The sequence below is a fragment of the Malaclemys terrapin genome, chromosome 3, assembly GCF_027887155.1.
Source record: "Malaclemys terrapin pileata isolate rMalTer1 chromosome 3, rMalTer1.hap1, whole genome shotgun sequence".
NCBI lineage: Eukaryota > Metazoa > Chordata > Testudines > Emydidae > Malaclemys > Malaclemys terrapin.
The window spans coordinates 71,342,846-71,358,410 of record NC_071507.1 but is presented as its reverse complement, the minus strand read 5'-3'; the positions used below and the strand labels follow the sequence as shown (position 1 = coordinate 71,358,410).

The 15,565-nt window shown below is 38.5% G+C and overlaps 1 protein-coding gene across 9 annotated transcripts in view; it reads right to left on the bottom strand.

Annotated features, from left to right (window-relative positions):
* Positions 1–15,565, bottom strand: part of CEP170 (centrosomal protein 170) — a 188,508-nt gene that overhangs the window by 79,804 nt on the left and 93,139 nt on the right. For 8 of the 9 annotated variants that reach the window (XM_054023210.1, XM_054023211.1, XM_054023215.1 and 5 more), the window contains exons 8-9: positions 12,341–12,817; positions 7,748–8,385 (exon numbers count right to left, since the gene is read on the bottom strand). In XM_054023210.1, coding sequence (XP_053879185.1) covers positions 7,748–8,385; positions 12,341–12,817 — 1,115 coding nt within the window. The remainder of the gene's footprint in view (positions 1–7,747; positions 8,386–12,340; positions 12,818–15,565) is intronic. The other variant, XM_054023219.1, reaches the window with a different exon arrangement.

The following is a 15,565-nucleotide window of genomic DNA, read 5'->3' as shown; positions in this document are numbered from 1 at the left end:
TAGAACAGCCTTCCCCTAAGTAGCTTTCTCCACCTTCTGAAATAAAAAATTGTCTCCAATACATTCCAAGAGAACAAGACAACCCAGGAGAAATATGTAAGGCAAAGACAACATAACCCCATTTGAACCAGCCTCATAATTTCGGAGTCAATACTTCATATTGTTTCCAAGAGTCCCTGTTTAGGCTTAAAGTTGCTGCCTGCTCATTGCTATGCCATAAACATATGTAATACTTCCAAAATGCTCAGAACTGGTATCATATTCCTTTATGAATACAAGATACCTGCTGTGATCAATTTAACAGCATTATGAAATTTTCCAACACCTACAGAACATAAATAGTTTCTTTTATCTAGAAAGGGTAAATGGTTTATATAAATACCATTTTGAATTCCTCCTAACCATTGTTACAGATTTACATTTTCTAAGGTTCAGCAAGGCTTTCTAACCTTTGAAATATTTGGTATTAAATAGCATCTTTGAAAAAAACTTTTTTTCTGATAGAACCTCTCCAATGAATAAGTGGAGGGTAATTTTGAGGGATTTAGGGCAGGAAAAAAGTTTTGGATACATACAAAAGACACATGGAACACCTGCTGAAAGAGATCAGCAAGAGAGAAAAATACCATTTTTTCAGTTAGTGATCAAGAAAATTTGACATACTATAACATTAAAAATATGTTCTGGATCATATCAAGATCCTGAATAGAATTTTTGTTGTGTTCTGCACTCTGTTATCAGCTGGGGTGTTAAGAATATTACCCTGCTAGGAAGAGTCTTGCCTTTTTGAAACTACTTGTTTGGAAAAGAGCATATTTTCTTCCATTCAAGGTCTTCTCTGAAAAATTAAGCCAAATGAATTAAGAAATTAGGACAATGTATTTAAGTGTGACTTTTCTTTCCTTTACATTTGTCAAAGTAGCTTTGCATCTCTACAGAAAGACTCTTTGCATCATACAACTCGTCCTTCAGTCTATCACTCACGGGAATCCTGACATTTGCATCAATGCATGCATGAGGATTTAAGAACTGAACAATACAAGCAAAGGCTACCATATGAGGTTTAGTCATACCTTTTCCCTGCACAATTAATATGTTTAATTTTTCTCTTTGTTCTTTTCCCATCAAGGGAATTCACTAATATTGCTCTAAATATTAAAGTCATATTTGAGTAACAAAACTGCACTGAGTATTTGGATGCTGAAACATTGCTGGCTGATAAACTCACTTTCCAAAAGACATTTTACTTGCCATTTCAACATCAAGCACTTCAGAGAGAGTGTAGAAATAATACCATACAGTATTAATAGTAGATGAGTATAAACTATATAGGAAAGAGATATCATAGGAAATTGTGGGGAGTACTACTATAACTACAGGAGTCCAGATATTTTATGAAATACAAATTCTGAGTAGTAGAGGACCATGCAGTAAGTCCTGAACAGACAGAAATCCCTAGTCATAAGAATCAGGGCCAGCTCCAGGGTTTTTGCCGCCCCAAGCGGCGCAAAAAAAAAATCCGCGATCATGATCTGCGGCAGCAATTTGGCGGGAGGTCCTTCGCTCCAAGCAGGAGTGAGGGATCGTCCACCGAATTGCCGCCGAATAGCTGGACGTGCCGCCCCTCTCTGGAGTGGCCTCCCCAAGCACCTGCTTGGCAAGCTGGTGCCTGGAGCCAGCCCTATAAGAATGCAAGTATACCAGTGGGGGGTATACTACTGGCCTCTATATCATAATAGTGCAGTGTTGAGAGAGACTGTGATGTACTGAAACATATGTTAAAATTATAATCTATCACCTTAAATTCTCAGGGTATTTCCTGGTCCTAGCTTGTAGGCTAGAGGGCTCTGTAGGGAAGCATGTGATCTGGGTCTTTTAGCAGCTGCAAAGAGCCAGCTTATAGCAAGGTGGGGTGAGCTTTGCTTCTCTGCCTTAGGGAGCAGCCTGCTTTGTCTCTCTGATTTTGGTTCTTGTGTATTGAAGTTCTAGATTGTAAGAAATAAAGTAGTATTTTCCATTACAACTTTCAAGAAAGTTTTTTTTATGTTTTTATCTAACTTCTCTGTATGTCAGATCATTGAAGCCATAAAATTAAACTAAAACAGCAACAGAGGACTTCAATTACCCAAGTAATAATGGGTCAAAAGTCATAGTGAGCTGGAGGCTGAAGAAAGCTTCAATAATATATGCAATTACTTGGGAGTAACTGGTTCTGGAGCGCACGCGCACATAAAAGATTACTATTGACGGTCTTGGAGTAGCATAGGGGATTTGTTCAAGAAATAACCCTAGTAGTTGAGCAAGTAACAGTGACCATTACACTGGACTAAAGCTGAAGAACTGGAGGTTTGTAAACATAATTGGTTAGAAGATGAATTAAAATAAGACTTCAAATAAATCAATGATATTGGGAGGGGAGGGAAGGAGAGGAGAGAGAAAGACACAAACAGTTGCTTGGTGGATAAGAAGGGGAAAAATTAAAGACATCAATTGTAGAGGAAAGTGAGATGGATCTTTGGGTCATGTTTCAAATGGTGAGATGGCATGAAAAGCACAAAACTAACAGGAAAAAGAAGTAGAATGAGATGATTAGGAACAATAGGGAGAAAAGGAGGAAGCGAGAGCCACGTGAGACCTGAAAAAAGAAGTACCTTGGATGTCAATATCTGTCCTAGTGAGAGCTGAAAACATGTATACCCCTCATGGTGGACAGCCATATAGATATATATTGTTAGATGCCAGCTCTTGCCTAGGCTGCTGGCATAAGTTAAGAACTAAAACTCATAGCTGGAGACCAGACCAGTTCACCTGTATGTTAGTTTTTCTGAAAATAGCTATTTGTCTTATAAGAGGGTACAGTATTTAGTGTTTAGATTCCATGAAATGCTGGTAAGTTGCTGCATGCATTAATGTCACTTGTAATGCCTGTATTCCAGGCTATAAGAAATTATGTAAGTTTTGCTTTATAACTTTGAAGATGTTTGCTCTGAATTTGAGAGCTCAGGCATAAGAATTGTCCCCCTGTCCATCCAGAAGGACTATCAAATTCAGATGGGCCATCAACGAACATTGCAATACAAAGGATAGGTTAACAGCCCTATCACACCTTGGAAATGCTACCTGTAAGGAAGCTGGTCCTGTGGACTTGGAAGCTGAATGAAGGAAATAAAAACTAAGTCACAGGAAGATTTTTCCAGCTCTCTTCGCTGTTTGAATTCAGACAGGGCCAGAGACTTTAGACTCTAAAGTTTAGAGTCTAAAGTTTAGACTGAGGCAGAGATCTCCAGGGCTTACTCCTGGGTCTGCACTGAAAGACACTTTGAATTGACAGATCACTACAACTCTGTCACACTTAGGATTTAGATGGTAACTCATTTGTGTATATACGTTTGCTTGCTTTAACCTGTAAATAACTCTTATTTCTTTTTCCTAGTTAATACCTTTAGATAGTTTATTACAGGATTGGCTACAGGCATTGTTTTTGGTGTAAGAGCTAGAGTACCAGCTGATCTGGGGTAAGTGACTGGTCTCTTGGGACTGGAAGCAACCTGAAGACAGTATGATTTTTGGCACAAGTGATCATTTATCTCTAAGTCCAGTTTGTCTGGGTGGCAAGATAGACCGGAGAGTCTAAAGAGACTGTCTGTGACTTCATGGGAAGACTGTTATAGTGGAGTTGACATTTGTTACTGGCTTGGTGAAATCTAATAGAACACACCACCAGTTTGGGTCTGCCCTGTTTTTGAGATAGGCACTCATGGTCATGAGCCACTTTTGACAGCGTGAGATATATATATATGAGAGTGAGAGAAATCCTAATGGCTTGGGCATAAATAAATAAAAGGGGCCTCTGTTTAAAGTTTTATATGAAGAGATCTCTAATTGTATCGTTGGACTATTGGGTTGAATCCTTGGCTGGAGCCAGAGCCAATACTGAACTCAACCCAAACAGTCTCTTGTTCAAACTTAGTCTGATAAATTACAGAGCAGTAGACTTTCCAGTTCTAAATAACTACAGACAAGAGAACAATTCCAATTATCACTGAATTTTCAGTGTAAAGAAAAACTAATACAAATCTAATTAATTTTTTGGGACTGGTATAGAGGAAGTATAGCAGAAAATTTTAGTGGTAGGAAAAATTCTGTTTCTATTCATTTAAAAAAAAAAAACCATCTCAATCTGGGCTGCTGGGACTAAACAGTGCCCTAAGTACCAGGTAAGACAGTTACACGACAACTGCTTGAGGTACGCTCCCCAGACAAGAATTTAAGCGGACAATGACCCAACTAATAATATTTAACAAAATACTAAAGTCTATGTTGCTGCCTTACACATGGTCTAAATCAAGGCGCTTTTTAAAAACATATACAGTTGAAATAGAATGATTTTTAACTGAAGATATACATGCATTTCCAGCTTGCTTATAAACATCCCAGAGAGCTGAAACAATCCATATAAACATCAACACTGCAAAAAAAAAAAAATTATATTTCTTTTCAGAAGTAACAAAGTTAAACCATAAAACACAGAATAAGTAGGAGAGACCTTATCAAAATACCCACATATGACAGAATATGAACAGAAAAACATGTGTCAGAGGAAGATCATGACAATATTACAGCGGTTCTCAAACTGTGGGTCGGGACCTCAAAGTGCGTTGCGACCCTGTTTTAATGGGGTTGCCAGGGCCCAAGGGCTTCATCCCTGAGTGGTGGAGCTCAGGTTCTCTCTTGTCTTTGCAGAGCCAATATTGAAACTTTCTTCTTATGATTGCCTTACAGGTTTCCCTAATAAGATTGTTGCAGGTTTCTCCATTTTCATTGATTTTATAATGCATTTTGATTCCTTTCTTATAAACAGCTAAAATTCCTGAGTCTTTAAGCAATAAGTTATTCATCCTCCAAGATCTCTGTCTAACTTAAAATCACAGAGCACAGCAAAGACGGAGCATGCAAACCGAACTGCCCTATGATACTTATTCTCCTTTGTAAAACACTGAGATCTATGGATAATATAGGGTTACCATATTTTGTCCCTCCTAATGGAGGACACTCCCGGGGGCCCCGCCCACGCCCCCGCCCCAACCCCGCCCCCTCCCAAAGTCTCCGCCCCCTCCCCTGCTTCCCGCGAACATTTAATTCGCGGGAAGCCTGAAGCAGGTAAGGGGGTGTGTGGGGGGGAGGAGGCGCGGCCCAGCCCAGCTCAGCCCAGGCTGGCTCCCCCGGCTCCCAGCCCCGCGGGCCCGGCCCCCGGCCCCCCGAGCCCGGCCCGGCTCCCCGCCCCGCGGGCCCGGCCCCCAGCCCCCCGACCCCGGCCCGGCTCCCCGCCCCGCGGGCCCGGCCCCCCGATCCCGGCCCGGCCCCCCGGCCCCCCAGGCCCCCGACCCGCGGGCCCGGCCCGGCCCCCCGACCCGCGGGCCCGGCCCCCGGCCCGGCACCATGCCCCCGGCCCCGCACAAAGGGGCCCCGGCCGAACCTCCCGATTTTCCCGGACATGCACGGCTTTTGGGGATTTCCCCCTGGACGGGGATTTGAGCCCCCAAAAGCCGGACATGTCCGGGAAAATCCGGACGTATGGTAACCCTAGATAATATTGATAATAATACATAGTTCTTATATATTATTATAACAGTTTCTAACAGGGTGGATCTAAAAGCAGAGGAAATTATTATGTGATCAAGCCATCTGTTTAACTGGCAAGCATGAGAGAGTCTTTGGAGGGTAATCAAAGTTCCTTCCAAGTCTCAAGAATGCACAGCTCCTATAGCTTATTCTTTATATGTTGAGATCTATATGCTTCCTGTTTTTCCGCCCCCTCAGGACCACATTTGACTTTTTAGATTTTCCTTTTGTAAGTTTTCAACATATCTAATCTGAGTTCCAGATAATTTTCTGCCTTTTCTATTTATTTCTATTTTCGATCCATGTCTGTGACTGTTTTCATATGTTCACTTGAGATTGCTTTCATTCTGTTGATTCTTTTCGCTAATTCTTCTACTTAAGTTTTAAGATTTTAAATTGCTGCCTGAACGTCGCCTTTGATGTATTTTAGCTCAGAAACAATCTTCTTGATTGTCAAATTTTGTGGAAGAGGCAAGCTTGGTTTTATTGTTTTTTTTTTTTTAATTTGATTTACAGGCTGCTTTCTCTGAGTCAAATTCAGAGTTGGAGACAAACAACTCCAAAGTCAATAATTAATAAAAGTTTGTGACCACTAACACAAAATAAGTATACCCTGTTCTTTATTTTCACTTGTTCCACTGTGAAATGTTTTCTTTTCAATTTTTGTTAACTGCTTTAATACACAACAAAAGTAGCTTAGGTCTTTTGAGGACTCATAAGAAAGAAATTATCTGAATCATTTTATATTAACCAAAAATTGAATAAAACTATTCCATTAAATCCCTAAGTAAAATAGAAAGAACCTTAAAAATAATCTCCCATTTACCATATCAGTATTTTTTCCTAAAATCAAAGATTTAGTTTAATCTGTTTCTTTATATTTTTCTGTTTTTCATTAGCAAGAATTGCTGGTTAAATCTGTTTACTGGAATCTGAAAAAAGGCTTTAAACATGAAGAACTAAAGTGACTATCATGTAATTTTTGGGAACAAATAAGCAATACATTATCTGCATAGCATGCTGAATATGTATCACTGTGGGTCTAAACTGGAGACCACTGTCCTACAGAGATTAACATTCCTTAAATGGATTATTTAGGAAAGCAGAGAATTAGTAATAAAGAAAGTTCTGATTCAAAAGTGGCAAGTCAAATGTTTACAGTAAGTTATTCTTATCTTGATATTGGAGTCCAAACCCTTATTATAAAACTAAAGTTATCTTGGTAACTGAGCTGCAGTCTCCCTCAACAGGTGCCTATAAAAATAAATAAATAAATTATTGGAGATATCCTATCTCCTAGATATGGAAGGGACCTTGAAAGGTCATCAATTCCAGCCCCCTGCCTTCACTAGGCAGGACCAAGTGCTTATTTTGCTCCAGATCCTTAAGTGGCCCCCTCAAGGATTGAACTCACAACCCTGGGTTTAGCAGGCCAATGCTCAAACCACTGAGCTATCCCTCCCCCCTAGAACCATATGATCACTTGTTTGAGTACCAGTGAGTTTATATGTATAAAGGAGAGGTGAAAATATTCTTAATTCTATTCGATGGAGTATGACAGATGCTGAAATTTAGGACAAGTTACTGAAATACAAGCTATACATTGACTATACCACCTTTACAATTCTGGAAAACATGAGGTAGTGGTATAATTTGTTCATCTGAATTTGTTCTTTGTCACAACATTAATCAGTGTATGGAAAAACAGGAAGAGACGTGGAGTTTTTAAAACAGATCAGTATTTTCACAGGACTGTAGTAAATCCAAATTTAGTAACTTTGCTAAAAACACAGCAATTCTAAAATGTTCTCTAATTCAGACAGACAGGGAAGATTGAAACAACAGTAGTATCTAACCATTTTTAATACTGTGTAGAATATTGAGTAGAATACTGAGTAGTAAATAAAGAATAATAGCAATACCATCAAGAATGATTTGGAATGTTTAGGCAATACACTGGAAGCCCTCTTATGCCTTTTTCCATACACAAATATTAAAGTCTACTTTGAGAACCTGTATTTCATTATGATTAAAGTATCCTGGTAATTTTAGTAAGTAGCATGTATTTCCCATCAGAAAAAAATGAAATGCAGGTGTAATAGTGGTATGTATTTTAATTTCTTACCTTGTCAATCATTTTACGTGCTTCCATTTCCTCAGAATTGGGATTTTCCAACTCAATAGTGTAAGTACCTTTGTCACTTTGGTCATCATCATTGTCCTTTTCAGTAGCAGCAGAAACAAGCTGGCTTTTTAATTTTTTGTCCATCTCCTGGTTTTGGCTTGGTCTATGTCCAAGACTTCCTGAACTTCTTAACAATGCAGTTTGTAAGAAAGGTAATGCAACCGAGGGTTCTTCTGATTTTTGTTTTAATAGTTTTGCATGAACACCATGTGCTACCCTACTAGTCTGCAAAGGCAAAGAAACCCCTTTGATGTCTCCAGATGTACCTTTCACTTTCTCAGCTCTCACATGAGGTGCTGAAGAAGGAGTTTCTGAGCAAAGAGCTCCTACGTTCTGAGAAAAGGAATAAGATCGTCTCTTTCGAGGATGGTCTTCATCAAAAAACTCAATCATAAAGGCAGTCTGACTTATAGCAGCCTGCTCTTCATGCTTTTCTGTAGTATGGGCTTTCTGGTATGACTTTTTCTGTTCTAGATGTTGATGCCTTAAATGCTCATCAAGTGTTGCTCGCTTATTGTAATGCCTGCGTGCACCAGCATTTTCTGAATCACTCTGTGTCCCATCATCATGTTTATTCCCTTCAAACAAAAAAAAAAAAGGAAATATATTACTACAAAGTAAAAATATCACATGGACAGAAGCTGGCAAATTAAAATGTACATGGAAATTATACTTGTTTTTCTGTTGGTAACCCAATGTCCTTCAGTAACAGGCTCTGCAGACTTCCTACAGCTACACTAACACATTCAACTTGGTGCCAGTCAAACAATGAAGTCTTTTACAAGCTGATCAGTGACACAGATGCATTTGAATTGCCTTTTTTAAATCTGTAAATACTTAATCAACGGTTCACAGAACCAGATAATATTATACAGCTGTACCAGATCTTGGTCTCATTTCATCAAGCCACCCAATCAAATTGCCTTCTTTTATATAGTCGGCTGATTACAAATGACTCCTGCACCAAAAAGCTCCAGGAAGGGTTAAGAGGATGCAGAACATAGTTACGTAATAATTCACTGTTATTGGGAAACACCTGTAGAGAACTACAAATTTGGAACATTATTTATAAGTATTTTCAGAATAACTTTCCATCTAGTTAATCACTGTCGTTTCCAGAAAAGGGTGTCTAGTTAGCATCAGCACTAATCCTTTATCATACTCTCACACAAGTACAATGAATTTTCTACCCAGTCACTCCTGCCAGTCTGCTAAAGCACTTTGAGATCTATGGCTAAAGATCACTGTATGAGAACTTATTATTATTTAAAAGAAATTTAAATGGAAGGAACTACATAGCAACTGAAATTTTAAAAGCCAAACTTATTACAAAGCAGTCTTCTGTGAAATGAAACTATCCAAACACTGTAGAATAAGTTGCTATTCTCTCTCTTTAAATCATCTGGATTTTCTTCTTTTAGCCATAAGGCGTTTTTTTAAGTAATTTCTTTTTGTGCAAATGTCAAACTATGCAAGTAGTTAGTTATTAAAATGTTGACTTTTCCTCTGGGTCTCCTAGAGTGTTTAGATTGTCATTTAGATTGGAAGCTCTGCTAGTTTGTAACTGTTTTGATATGTCTCTTGTACAGCATCAAACACCACTGTTAGTGCTAAACCAATCAAAATAATCATAACAATTAATGGAAAACAACTAATATAGTAATTATAAAATTTAAATTTTAAATTCAGCTATTTTGTATGCTACAAAGATTATGAAGTGTTCATTTTTTGTTTCCTTTACCAGACAGAAGTATCAGCTAGATAATAATATGAAACAGTCATCCAGCTGGCTGTGTTGATAATGTTATGTTACATGAAAATAGAAGTTCATTTTCCACAGTTAATTTGGAATTTCTGGTACTCTGTTTAACCAAAATGGAGCATTGCAGAGGCAATGTAACAAAGAAAATAGAACAACTACAGCACTTATCTAGCAATCAGACATCATCTAGAGCAGGAGTGGGCAAACTACGGCCCGCGGGCCGGATGTAGCCCATCAGGGCTTTGGAACCAGCCCGCGGAATTGCCACCCCTGTGGCGCCATGGGGCTAAGGCAGGCTCCCTAGCTGCCCTGGCCCTGCGCCGCTTCTGGAAGCGGCCAGCACCACGTCCCTGTGACCTTTGGTGGAGGAGGGGAGCAAAGGACTCTGCACACTGCCCTCACCTGAGGGCACTGCCCCCCGCAGCTCCCATTGGCTGGGAACAGAGAGCCTGCCTTAGCCCCGCTGTGCACCGCTGCCACCCCAGAGCCGCTCAAGGTAAGCGGTGCTGGAGCCCGCACCCCAAACTCCTCCTGAACCCTGCACCTCAACCTCCTGCCCTGAGCCCCTTGACACACCCCTCCTGCACCCCAACCCCCTGCCACACTCCGTACCTCTTCCTGTGCCCCAACCCCTTGCCCTGAGCCTGCACACCACACCCCCTCCCACACCCTGCACTCCCTCCCATACCCCAACCCTGTGCCCCAGTCCTACATTCATGGCCCTGCATGCCATTTCCTCACCCAGATGTGGCTCTCAGGCCAAAAAGTTTGCCCACCCCTGATCTAGAGTCTTTGCTCTATCTATTAGAGGATGAAAATACAATATATCCACTAAAAAAAATAAAAATTGGGATTACCAAGTAGGGATGTGGAAGAAGCTCAGAACTGTGGTAATATTCCATGATTCATAGTAATATAATAATCAGACGCATATTTATACACAGTAGGTTGAAAAGACGGGCTTTTGCACTAGAACTTAATGAGCCAAAAAACCTTTAAAGATTTGATATTTTAGCTTTTCTGTTGCTGTTACCTCTAATATTAACACTAGGATAAAAGTGTACTTCTACATGGCTTGTTCTTATTATTGAAGTGATTATAATCTTCACATCACAACCTATTAAGACAACTAACTTAGATAGTAAGCACTCTGAAGCAGGAACCATCTTTTTATTATGTGTTTGCACAGTGCCGAGCACTGGCGGCCCTGGTCTAAAACTAGGAATCCTAGGTGCTATCGCAATATAGCAATAATAATACTGTTATGAAACTTATAGGTCACAGTTTTTTGCATCATGATTTCATTGCAGGTTTAGCTAGGAATAGAAGACAGACAGGGAGAAGATACCAATATGTTAAAAAGCTTCACTACAATGCTCAGAGTCAAGCTTTCAGAGTGGTTGTAGGTATTCCCTCACGAAGGGGGGAAGTGCAAGAGACCAGCTGTGATACAGTAGGTCACACAGCGCATTATCCAGAACAAATTCCTGTGGTACATCATACATTTTCAATTGAAAGAACTGTAAATGTGCATTTGTAACAGAAACATCTTCAAGTTTCTGCTACATAAAAGGGATGCAATTCTTGCATGCATATGCCTGCCCAGGCAATAGTTCTTCCCATTTTTCACAGTAACATGTCTGATAGTATAAAGAATATTTTAAGAGTCCAGTACAATCCAATGTCATGAACAGCAAAGCAGTAACTGTGACATTATGCACTAAAAACACTGCAATAATACTATGCTATTATTTCACTAATAGCACGGTGATATTGCTGTTTCTAAGACTTTTAAGCTTTCTAAGTGAGCTTTCAAGGCACATTTTTGATCAATAAAACAAAGAACATTTACTCAATCCCAACTGACTGAGCAGACAAGTATATTTAGGTTGCAAAGCTAAGAAATAAGGAACTGCACAGTTAAGTTTTCAGGATTTTTTAAAAATAAATAATTAGTAGACTTTTAAATATTTGTCATCAAGCTTTCTTTCTGAAAAGTTTGAATGTCAGTGGAATACTTATGAGTAAATAATCATAACAGAATTTTTCATTAATTCTGCTTAATGAAATCACCACATAGATTTTACTCCTTTGAAAAGCTATTACCCACTGCTGAATTCATTTTCATTTGAAATGTCATTGGATCTGTAGTCTGCAATAAATCAACATCTGAAATCAACTGGAACTTTGGTTGACAAAAATGTGTGTGTAAATATTTTACTGATGTATTACAAAACATTTTGGTTTATATCAGAGTATGGACTTAAAGTTGAATCCAGGGTCACAAATCAGTATGTTAAATAGAGTATCTGTGTATGCTGCGTATCTAGCCATTAATGTGCATCTTCTTTAGCTCTCATGAATGTGATTATAGCAAAAGGATTTTTTTATGTATCCAACAGAACATTTGCTGTTTTGATTATCAAGAGTGATTCAACTTTTGTAAACAAATGAATGTACAGTCTTATAAATTGTGTAACATTACCCAAGATGTTTTTTCTTTCAAAGAGCAAGCTTTTGGAACATATGAAGCCTTCAACTGTATAATAACGTAACACAACTGCAGTCAGTATACTTACTGTAGGATCATTTAAATTAATTGTTTTACTTTTTTAAGACTCCATCCTGCAAAGAAATGTGCTACCACACTCTCCTGTACAGATGCAACAATGACTTCAACTGGACTCCACAAGACTGCAGGGGTCCATCCATGACCTCTGTGAAAGATTGAAGCCTTAGGAAATAAATATAGCTGAAATTATTCACTTTACCTTTCAGCCTCTTCAAGTAAACTGGAACATCACTCTTAATACTTTTGGAATCCTCCTCTGTTGCTTCCCATATCATTCTAGGGGGATTGTTCTGTGCTAGCCAGTCAGCTACTTTGCTCTCAGCAGCCATCATCACAGTTTGAAGCCCAGAAAGGTCCTGTCCACCAGGAGAAGACTTCTTCGGCTTGTGGCGCTGATCTGAAGTGAATTTTGTCACATGATCTTTGATAGTTACTTTTCCTGGAGTGGTGTCATCAAATTCAATGGTAAATGAAGCATGCCCTGCACCTGTTGCATGTGAGGTTTGGGTGTCTTTTGTTGGGATTTCATGAATAGTGCTCTCTGCTATTTGTGAAGGTTGCTGGAATTCTTTTGTAGGAATTTCAAAGTAACTTGGCTCCCTACAGAAAGGATAAAGTTCTTCTTCATTTGCAGCTGAAGATTTCTCCTCAACTTGCTTGGCATCTGTGCTGCATCCTATTAAGAAAAATGAAAAATAGATTTCACAATACTAGGGAACTTCAGGGTCTTCAAGGAATTTCAGAATTCCTATAAAGGCCACTGTAGTAATTCCTGGAAAACAGCACAAGCCCATGCAGAAGACTGAACAAGGTACTTCTGGAACTGTAAGTTATTTTTGCTACGTGAAAAATGTCACTGAAGAGAGGACAGCCATGACTGTAAGCATGTCAAGCTGGCAGAAAGTTATCTTAGAATTTGTCAAAGAAAATTTGCACTCCAACAGATTTGTGGATGATGGAAGGAGATTCATATTAATAGCAACATTGCAAATAGTTCAAAAAATCATAAGAGCTAATATTTTGAAAAATAATATTGCTATTCAGAGCTACCTGGAAATCATCAAAAAGCAACTGACTAGATTTATGGAACAGGTGTCCTGAATTAGATGGGGTTGATATGACTTCATTTCCTAAGCAATACAGTCAGTATAATTTTTCATAGCAAGACTGTTCGGAAAAATAATTCAAATATGAATGCAAGATAAAAATGAGCTCCCATGTGAAAGTTAAAACAAAGAACAAGAATAGGCATTTGAGACTGTTTTATAATACAAACATGTTCTATATTTTTACAAAAGATAAAGCCGTGAATTATAAACTAAATTCCTAATGATACGCGCCCCTATTTCACTGAACACACTTTATAAAGCACAGGAAAAGCAGACTGGAAACTACATCAGCCAAAAGAATTCAGGAATTTAATAAATTTCATGCTTTTGAATGGAGCAAAGAAAACAGGGGGAGTGGGATTGGAAATAAGTGTCCCACTGCACATCCTGAATGAATGTTAAAGTAAAGTTTTCATGCGGCTGCTAGCAAAGCGATCAGTATCCTTTTAGGAAACTAGCCTTTACATGCATTTGGCAAAAAAAATATACCAGCCAAAATATCTGATATAAAGATGCACCATATGCAAGAGATATTCATCTAAAAGTTAATAGCAGCAAGCCAGACTCCAAACAGCATAATTCAAATGGTTCTCACACTTTTTACATGATTCATATTAAGATTTGTGGAAAAGGATTTTAGGACACAGAGTACTAAAAATCCTATTAATATATTCATCATGTGGCTGAAAATAGACAAATTGTATCCACCTAAGATAGTTAAATTTGTACCTGAAATCTGTTATTTAGCCAGTAATGTAGCAATGTAAATAAAGGAATGTACAAATGAATTATAAATATTTCCTGTTATTTTTCAGGAAAGATTTGCTTTTTTGAGAAGTCTTGATTTATTTTCAGCATCATGTGTCTTTAGAGAAAGATCAAAAAAATGATGAAACCACAGAAAATAGGATGGGTGCTTTGATCCTGGAAATATGGACTACTTTGAGAGTAACATAATGGTTGGAAAAGTTCAAGAATGAACAATGCTAAGGAAGGATGAGAGGATTAATGTACATCCTCCCCTTATTCTCACGCTTGGAATCTTACAGAATAAGATCTCTTAAAACAATTTGTATGCCTTGTACTAAGTTACTTTCTTTAGTAAGTAGCTTTTTGCAGTATATTTTTTTTAATCTATTTAAAAGTACAAACTAGATCAGATCAAAAGTAAAATTCTTCTCCTGACTTTCATATCAAGACACCATTTCTTGTATAAAGTGAGGTCTTTAAATAGCCCGAAAAAACCATATTGGAATACATAAAATGTGATCTGAATTCTTTAAGACTGGGAGTCAATCTAGTTCAAACCTAAATTATGACAAAGAATGAATTTATTTCAAATAATTTAGGTAAAGAAAAAGGTATGATGAGTAATTTTTAAAAAAATTCAAAATTTCCCCATACAAGCCAAGAAGTGATTTCTCATAAAACAGGTGCGAATATTTTTAAAGTAAGCACAAAAACAATTTAACTAAATATATTAGCTAAAAAATAGGAACTTTTTTCAAACTACAACATTTGCAATATTGTGTAGGAAGGTGAGATTTTCAATGATTAAGAAGTACAAGAAACAAAATGTAATATAGTTTTAATCTTCTATTTTCCACTGTAATATAAGCAAAAACAAAAAAGACCCAAGTGTCATGTTGATGGCGATCTCCTTTCGGGGAATGCTCAAACTATGTTATTGTTTTAAATTAAATTACTGGTATTATATTAGATTCGTAGAGAGTAAAATGAGTAAGTGTGTAAAATAGCCTCACCTTTGCCTTCAAAATACCATACAGTAATCCACACTGCCCAAGCAAGCTGTGCACCAGGAAAACGTACAGTACTGAAACGTAACTACATAAACACTTAACATTGAAGTGCTTCATCACAACAATTTCTGAGCTAAATAGGAACTACAAAAACGCATTTGTGAATGGATTATAAATCATCATTGTGATGGAGTGGTTGGGGAGAGGACAGCACCAGGCTGGTGTGGGGAGTGCAGGAAAAGGCAGAGGAAGGAAGCAATGTCCTGGTCTTGCATCAGAGGAGCACAAGGAAAAAAACAGTTGGTGCTTAGCGCTGGAGAGCAAGGCGAATGAGGCTGGATAGTGGGAGAAGTCAAGGCTGATGTCACATGAACTGCATGTGCAGGGAGCCCGGATGGGGAAAAAGCCTATCTTGGGAAGTAGAGTCTGAAGATGTGTGAGAGGGCAAGGAAGGTTGTGAGCGCGGGGAGAGGAGGGGTGGGGGAAGCAGGAGTTGAGAGCAAGTTTCTTGGTAGCAAAGGGGGCAGAGGATAAAGGGGTGTATATGGAGATGAA